Below are 9,203 nucleotides of genomic sequence, written 5' to 3'. Positions count from 1 at the left end.
CACCACGCCGTTCGGTTCTCACACGCCAGGCGGGAGCCCGCGGCGCCGCGCCACGCGGTCCACGCCGACGTGGACCTCCCCACGGCGGGACGCAGCCCGATAACCGCGAAGCGCACCTTCGCAACAAGGCATAATATAGGATGTTATATTTATAGGGCCTATTTATAAGCCTCTATTTAACTCTTTTCTGATAGGCCCGGCCACGCGTCTAGGCCTTATCCTGATTGGTGTGTCCTCCTGTCCTTCAAAAAGGCGGGCTTAAGGGTCCGTGTTGCCTCAGCGGGCCCCGAGATTGGCCGGGCGCGGCGCGGCGGCGCCTTCGATTGGCTACGCGGGTCGTCCGTCGCGGCGAAGGAGGCGGGGCGGGCGGCTGGCTGGTGCGGGGCGGGTGGGCCCCGGAATTGTCATTTCTTTGTTTCCGAAGGCGGAGGAGGCTCGGCGCCCCCCTCCTGGCCCCCCTCCCCCCCGGTGCTGGCTCCATGTCTGTGTGACCGGCCGCAGGGGTAGGATTCAGGCCCGACGCGGGGCGGGCGGCGGCGGCGGCTGAGGTGAGAGGAGGCGGCGGCGGCGGCGGCGCGGCGGCGCGGCTCGGGCACCGGGCCCCCCAGCGGGAGGATGAAGCGGCGGAACGCCGACTGCAGTAAGCTCCGCCGCCCCCTGAAGCGGAACCGGATCACCGAGGGGATCTACGGCAGGTGAGCGGCGGCGCCCGGCGTGGGCCAGCGGGTCCCGGGCGCCGCTCGGAAGGGGCCCGGCCCCGTTATGTAACCCCCCGACTAGGCCGCATGCCCGCGCCGGGGGCTCTCCTGAGGCGCGCCGCCCGCGGAGCGCCGGGCCAGCCAGCCGGCCGAGGGTCCGCCCCGGGCCACGGGGTGTGGCGAGGGCCAGGCGGAGGGCGCGGCGGGCGCGGGCGGGAGCCACGGGGCCGCCGTTGGCGGTGGTGTGCCGGGGGGAGGGGCGGCACCCCCGCGGCCCGGAGCCCAGAAGCCCGGGGGTCCCCAGCAGGCTGTGCGCCCGGCCCCCTACCGAGCCCGGGTCACGGTGGGCTCGGGGGTTGGCTGCCCGAGGCTCGTGGACGCGTGCGACGGGGGGAGCGAGCCGCCAAAGTTAGGAGCTGCCAGGGGCGCGGGACCCTCGGGCTCGGGGCGGGGCCACGCCGGCTACTCCTCTGCGCTCTGCTCCCTCACGGGGTTCCCACCTTGGCTCGCAGCGCCGAGCCTGATATCCCCCAGATCGTGCCCGTGACCCCGCTCCAGACCGCGGCTTTTCTCAGTTCCTCAGCAAACATTCTGACAATTGCAAGCAGATATTGTGCTCAGAACCTTTAGCAGGGATTCTTGCCCAACTCAGGTTTGGGGATTTTTTTTCTTTTTCTTTTTCTTTTTCTTTTTCTTTTTCTTTCTTTCTTTCTTTCTTTCTTTCTTTCTTTCTTTTTTTTTTAATCCTCTGTTCATGAAGGAAAGTGGTGTCCCTTTAAATAGAAATTGAATCCACTCCTCCTGGAGAGCAGGACAACAGGTTCATGGGGCATTTCGGTGACTGTCACAGCTTCCCCAAGCCCAATTTGTGTGCGGAGGTTATTTTCTGGGAATGTCTATTTCAGAGGCGAAGTAATTAGTTTACAAAAGAGAGTGCTCAGCATGCGGCTATAGGCTTTATTTGAGTCCTCTTGGCGCCTTACGGTTTAGGTCTTGCTGTGAATCTTAGCTGATGACATCCGAGTTGTAGCATAACTGTACACCTTGCACACGCGGTTGTTTACAAGTGTGAAGTGACTGCCCTCCACCACAGGCAGGTGACTTACCTGACCATGAAGGGGAATTCTTCAAGTTTAAAAGGAGTAAGAAGTCAAAATTCTAGGCAAGATCATATGTAAGGAGCCATGGATCGCATTCATTCATTCAACAAACGTGAATACTATTTGCTCAACAGTGTTGGGAGGCAGTCAGGACACAGCTGTTAGTAAAACCCATGAACATGGTTGCTGAATCAGATGTGACAATAAGTAAAACTGAAAATGCAAACCCCAAATTTTCTGGCAGATTGAATGGGTGGAGGCAAGCCTGCGTACTATAAATTCTTGAATGAAGGAAGGCTTTTTTCCTTAGCCGTTGAAAACATTAGAAGAACTTTCCATTAATAGCAGCACAAGAAAAAAAAAATAGAAAAAGTGTGTTAAAGTTGGCAGGTTAGGACCCTGTGGTATTTGAATTTCTATTCACAGTCACAGAAGATGAGCCCCTCATGACAAGATTGGAAACAGCTGTGTTGTTTGCCTGATTTCTGGAGTATTTTAGCTTTTTTTCCTATTTAAACAAACACCTGGTTTATGACTTGTAACTCAGCAGCCTAGCAGTTGACTCGGAGTTCCTCTTTTAATGAAGATGTATTGTTATACTAATGGGTTTTAGCCTTTGAATTTCCTTACCCTAAAGGTTAATAGTAAATACACTATCTTCATCATTCAGTTTCATGTGTAAAACTTAAAACACCTTATGGTGCTTCAGCTCTGTCTGCTCTCAACTTTGTTGGGCTTTCTTTGTTAAATCAGTAAAGGAACATAAATCTATGTCTACCTGTCTTTTTTGTTTGAGGCAGAGTATTTCAGTTCCCATCTCTGTTTCTTAGTGGTATGGAGTACCACAATGGGAAAATCATACAGTGTTTTATCCCCTTTTCGTTTTTAAGGACTGTTGGAAAACTTCCAGTATTTCTTAAGAAAATGGAATGAGTGGGCTAGTTATAAATTAGGACATCTGAGGATTCATGGATATCAAATTTCTGTTGATCATCAAATTAAAGTCTGTATTCAATTCTGTTTGATGCCATCTATTGCCTGTTTTGTTTCTGAACATCTGGCCAATTTCATCTCATTAAAAAGGAGCCCTCTTCCAAGGGCTGTGTTGACACTTGTGATATCCACTGTCTAGTCGCGTTCCATAGTCTAACCTTCCATGGAGCACTGTGTTCACTCTGTTAGTCTGCTTGCTTCTCTTGAGCCATGGCGTATGGAAAGGAGCTGCTAAGATGAAAAGCACTGGACTGCAGCCTACCAGAGACCTGGGCCAGACTCAGTCCCAGCCCTGATGCTTTGGGCGAGTAGAACATCCACTACTTTGAAGCTCACTTCTCCCATCCGTTAAATGACCTTTGAAGATATATACATATGCATATACAAATATAGTTTGTTATGGAACTCCTTATAAATTCCAATGCATTATTCAGACTTTTTTTACCATATTGTTGCTATTATAGCCTATTCTTTAAGTAGGCATGAAAGGCCATTAGATTTGACTCAGCCAAAAGCCAAAGTTGACGAATAATAACACAGGACCACTTGCTGCTCAGTGCTGCTTTTAAACAATGATCCTCAACCTTCCTAAGCTGAGACCCTTCAATACAGTCCCTCATGTTGTGGTGACCCCCAACCGTAAATTAATTATTCTCGTTACTTCATAACTAATTTTGCTTCTATTATGAATCATAATGTAAATATCTGTGTTTTTTGATGTTGATAGTTTTAGGGCACCCCTGTGAAAGGGTCATTTAACCCCTAAAGGGGTTGCAACCCACAAGTTGAGAACTGCTGCTCTAAAAATCCTGGTGCTTTAATCATGGGCAGCTACTGCTGAGGGGACTGTCAGAGGAGGTCACTCATTGTCAATATCATAGCTCTGTTGGAATTCTGTTTGAGGGCCAAGATGCTAGGGAGTGTTAATCTGAGGTATTATACTAATACTGTACATGTGTGCATATATACACATATCTGCTGGGTATATGCATATGTGTGTAGTGTGTGTATATATATATATATATATATATATACACTACACATATACATGAAGAACTGTATTAAAGGGTTGCAGCACTAGGAAGGTTGAGAACCATTGTTTTTTGTTTGTTTTTTGGTTTTTTGAGACAGGGTTTCTCTGTGTAGCCATGGCTGTCCTGGAACTCACTCTGTAGCCCGGCTTAAAGATTTATTTAGTATTATATCTAAGTATGCTGTAGCTGTTTTCAGACGCACCAGAAGAGGGTGTCAGATTTCATTATGGATGTTGTGAGCCACTATGTGGTTGCTGGGATTGGAACTCAGGACCTTCGGAAGAGCAGTCAGTGCTCTTAACCGCTGAGCCATCTTTCCAGCCCTGAGAATCATTGTTGTAAAGCAGCACTGAGTAGCAAGTGGTCCCATGTCTTGATTAGTCAACTTTGGCTTTTGGTTGGACCAAATCTTATTTCCTTTTATGCTTCCTTATATATATATACTATATATATATATAGTATATGTACAGTACTATACATACAAACATGTCCATCATCTAAAGATCCAAATATTCTCTCAAAAATGCTATTCCAGTCAAGTTAAAAATTAGGATTAAGAGGAAGGATACAGGAATGGTGGTTTTGTTATGACTAAGAGCTGCCATTAAGTGTAATTTAAAAAAAAAAAAAAAAAAGGCTGAGCAACCATAGAACCAAACAGGTAGGCAGTCACTATTCAGGTGTTGTGTGGATAGATAAATACATAAATATAACCTAATACATTCTATTCATTGAAAACCTACCTTGTAGAGCTGTGGAAGCTATAGGATAAGACATACGTCTCCATCTTCAGGGATTTACTGTCTAGTAGGCCGAAGTAATACTCTTAAATTTGTACAGTGGCTTAGAGCTTTCAAAGAAACTAGGGTTCTGTCCAAGTAAAAGTGTTTCTGTTGGATCAGACTTCAACTTTCTGTTGTAGTTGTTCACCTGACCCATTAGCAGCTGTTTTCTCCCTGTGCTATTTATGAAATAGACAGTTGTTACTAAGAGAGAAAATGCTTTCCAATTCAAATGAGGTAGACTTGAAAATTATGAAAGCAAGTTATTAATAATGAAAACTCCTAATTACTACACATGGAAGTTCCTGGACTTCCTGGCTGTGAGTCCCTCCTCATGCTGCCCTCAACACCAGTCAGTGCACTGGGCTTGCTGCTGAGCATCTCAGTACAGTGCTGATTCTCCTGGAGGTGGCTGCCTGGTGTGTGGTGTCCAACTCAGGGTTCTGCGTAGGTTACCCTATCTCTTCTAAGACTTTAAAAGAGGAAAGTATTTAGGTAAAAATATGTTAGCTATAAGATGTGGACAGAAGGGCTGGTGAGATGGCTCAGTGAGTAAGAGCACCCGACTACTCTTCCAAAGGTCCTGAGTTCAATTCCCATAAACCACATGGTGGCTCACAACCATCCGTAATGAGATCTGACACCCTCTTCTGGAGTGTCTGAAGACAGCTACAGTGTACTTACATATAATAAATAAATATCCTTAAAAAAAAAAAAAGATGTGGACAGAAGCATACTAAAGTATACTTCAAGCCTCTATATTTAAAATTGTTACTTAAAAGAATGGAGTAAGAATTTTAATTCACATGTGCATGTCCAGCGTCAGGAAATGGTTTTCTGTCTGTTTCTGGTGGTTGAAGCTTGCACTTCTTCCTTGTGAACTTACAGCACTTCCTATATGGGGCTCCACTTGAAGTGGTGCCTGAAGCTTACAGTGTCTTACTGGACCTGACAGCATAGGGTTTTAGGACTGCCCTACATGAGACTCTCCTACCTTTTTGTTCACAACAGTCCCCTGGTCTTCCAGGCTCCTCCAGAATTGCTGTTAGAAACCACCAGTCTTTGCGCCCTCCTTTCCTTTCCAGTTTCCTTTTCCAGACCATTGTCTACACAGTGCTGTCTCTGGAGGATTCACTCGGTGGTTGTTCCTGCCTCTTTAATGATGTTTTCTAAACCTGACTTTAGATTCCTTTGGGCTATGTTTATTAAAGTCACTGGAGGCTGGCTGCCTTGATTGTACATGTGTTCTGCAACTGGAACTCCAGATTCCAGTGTCGCAATCTCACAGCCTGCAAGCATTTCTGTAATCTTGGTAGGTATTGACTTTAACAGGCTGGACCTGTCATAAAGGACCCAGGCACAGGCTCTGTATGTTTTGGAGACTCATTGGGAAGGGTGAGTGTAATGAATAAATCAGTGTTCAGATAAACACTTAGGTTCATTATTTCTATAAACTACAGTTAAACAGTTTGTCACACTCAAATGTTTGTGTTTTAATTTTTTGCCTGTGGAATATTTAGAAAAAACAAAACAAAACAACTTTCCTCCAACTTCCAGTATGATTCTTACTGTCTTAGTAGTTTTGGTAGGTTAGGTTTTTGTTTGTTTGTTTGTTTTTCGAGACAGGGTTTCTCTGTGTAGCTCTGGCTGTCCTGGAACTCAATCTGTAGACCAGGCTGGCCTCGAACTCAGAAATCCACCTGCCTCCGCCTCCTGAGTGCTGGGACTAAAACGCCCAGCTGGTAGGTTAGTTTTATTAGGTGTTTTGAAAAGCCTTTAGTGGCCTGGAGAGGTGGCTCAGTGGCTTAGAGCTCTGGTTACTCATGGCAGAAGACCTGGGTTTGATTCTCAGCAACCACATGATAGCTCATAACCTCTAGTGCCAGGGAATCAGTGCTCTCTTCTGGCCTCTGAGAACAGCAACGGGCATATGTGGTTGTACAGACATAAGCACAGGCAAAACACCCTGATCCTTCCTCTTCTCCCCCACAACCCCCACCAAATAAAAGTAATAAGAAAAGAAAACCCCTTCAAGTTGTTGCTGCTGGGTTGGGGGACACATGGTCCAGTTCAGCTTATTTGCAAAACCTTGCCTGTTGTAGGCTCTGTGATGATTGCTTAGGGCCCTCCTTTTAACCTCCATAGTCTTGGAGATGGATTTAACTGTGAGCTTAGGAACTTGATACTTCCACTAACTTCTTATCCTTACTATGCACCCCCTGTTCTCTGAACATTTTCAGAGGCTTTTTTAGGGCCATTTTTCTCAGACTTCTCCACTGGGTTTGTATTTGCATGTCTCTGTGTGTGTGCTTTTATTTTCTAGGCTGTTAGCATCTTTTGGAGTCGAGAGGATCAGACAAAAATCTTAGAAACATAAGGCCAACAAGGTGGGTTCAGAAGGTGTAGGCCTCTGCCAGCGAACCCCTCACAACCTGACTTGAGGAGAGAACTGATTCCACAGTTACATTACTGTAAATGCACACACACACCCACAAAATAAAATCAAAGTGAAACCCCCACAAACCTCATTAGGTGAAATACTCTAATTGAGCTACTTTTTTTAAAAAAAAAATAAAGTGTGCCATTCTATACTGATTCTTCTCTGGGCTTATTCAGTTTGGGTGTAATTATTTTACTTGGACAGTTTTCAAGAGTTGGGTTCTGAAGAAAAAGTTGGCTGTGCACCAAGAGGCTCAAGTGAGATGGTGTACACAGGCAAGAGCACACACACCTTTGCTAGACCTTCTGTCATGGATTTCTTCAAACCTTTAGAGACCTTGCCTTTGGGCTCGTGTGTCCTGGCAGTGGAAACTAAGACAGTCTTAACAACTTTTAGGCTATTTTCTGGAGGCTTTGTATCTTTAACTTGGCAGTCACCTTACCTGACATCAACTGGGTCTCAGTTCATCAGACCTGAGACACCCTATACTGCCAGGGTCCTTCCATGGCATTACCATCATTCCTTTATCGTTTCGTTTCTTTTCTTTTCTTTCTTTTTTTCTTTTTTAAATCATTTATTTTATGTATGTGAGTACACTGTTGCTGTCTTTAGACATACCAGAAGAGGCTATGAGATCCCATTACAGATGGTTGTGAGCCACCATGTGGTTGCTGGGAATTGAACTCAGGACCTCTGGAAGAGCAGTCAGTGCTCGTAACCACTGAGCCATCTCTCCAGCTCCCTCCTTTATAGTTTCTTAGCTGCTGCCACTAAGGACATTGTGCTCACTTTGAGTATTAGGATTATAAATTCAGAAGCTGTGTGCCCCTCACTGCCATGTCCTCTGTGGGAAATCAGAGGCTTTGCATATAGTTAATTGAAGTGGTGGAACTAACCCATCTTAGTTGGTGCATGTCACTGATGCATCCTAGCACTTGTGATCCCAGCACAGAGGAGGTGGCTGGGAATGACCGTGCTCTGTCTATAGATTATTTTACTTCTTTGCTTACTTTCAAAACACCTTCAAAAAACAAGAAAACTGCCACTGTACTAAAGTCTTGGCCTGTCCTACAGGGAGAACACTTGAACACTAGAGGGAATGAATGTCACGGTGATAGTCAGAGGGAGAATTTCTGTCTCAGGCTGGAGAGATGGCACCATGGTTAAAAGCACTGGCTGTCTTCCACAGAACATGCATTGGGCCTTCAGAACCCACATGGTAGCTCACAGCCATCATTTACTCTAATTCTAGGGGATCCGATGCTCTCTTCTGCTCTCTCTAGGTACCAGGGGCACACACATTGCATAGTCGTGCAAACAGATAAAAGACTCATATAGTTAGCAGTGGTGATGCATGCCTTCAGTTCTAGCACTTGGGAGACAGAAGAAGATTGGTCTCAAGTTCCAGGTCAGCCTGGTCTATGTAGTGAGTTCTAGAACAGCCAGGGCAATAAAGAGAAACCTTGTCTCAGAAACAGACAAAAAGACTCATATACATCAATTAAAATAAATCTTTTAAAAAAAGATTTCTATCTCAAATGAGAAAATTTGGATGTAAAGAACACTTTATATTTATTTTATATGTTTGACTACATCCCTCCATGTATCCCACACATGTGCCTGGTGGCTGAGGAAACTTGAAGACTGGATGTCAGATTCCTTGGAGCTGGAGTTGTGGAAGTTGTAAAGCCACCATGTGGTTGCTGGGAATTAAACTCTGGACCTCTGGCAGAGCAGTTAGTACTCTTAACCTCTGAGCCATTTCTCCAGCCCCCCCAACTTTTCTTTTTCTTTTTCTTTTCTTTTCTCTTTTTGGTTTTTTGAGACAGGGTTTCTCTGTATAGCCCTGCCTGTCCTGGAACTCATTCTGTAGACCAGGCTGGCCTTGAACTCAGAAATCCGCCTGCCTCTGCCTCCTCCCGAGGAGGCAGAAGATTAAAGGCATGCACCACCACTGCCCGGCCCAACTTTTCTTACTAAGTGACACAATAACCATATTAACTGGGCCTTCAATGCATTCATTGATTCCTAGAAGTCAGGAGACATCGGGAGGCAATTATGGGAGTTTTAGGACAGCCTGGTCTCCACAGAGTTTTAGGCCAGCCAGGGCAACATAGTGAAACCCTAGCTCAAAAAAAAAAAAAAAAAAAAAAAAA

General features: G+C 45.7%; 1 protein-coding gene across 1 annotated transcript in view; it reads left to right on the top strand.

Annotated features, from left to right (window-relative positions):
- The first annotated feature begins 372 nt into the window (after positions 1-372).
- The window catches only part of Maco1 (macoilin 1), a 53,563-nt gene continuing 44,732 nt past the window's right edge, over positions 373-9,203 (top strand). Inside the window, exon 1 of the mRNA XM_021200293.2 lies at positions 373-695. Coding sequence (XP_021055952.1) covers positions 616-695 — 80 coding nt within the window. The 5' untranslated portion in view covers positions 373-615. The remainder of the gene's footprint in view (positions 696-9,203) is intronic.

The sequence above is a fragment of the Mus pahari genome, chromosome 6 (assembly GCF_900095145.1).
Source record: "Mus pahari chromosome 6, PAHARI_EIJ_v1.1, whole genome shotgun sequence".
NCBI classification, from domain to species: domain Eukaryota; kingdom Metazoa; phylum Chordata; class Mammalia; order Rodentia; family Muridae; genus Mus; species Mus pahari.
This window is presented reverse-complemented; position numbering and strand designations above follow the sequence as displayed.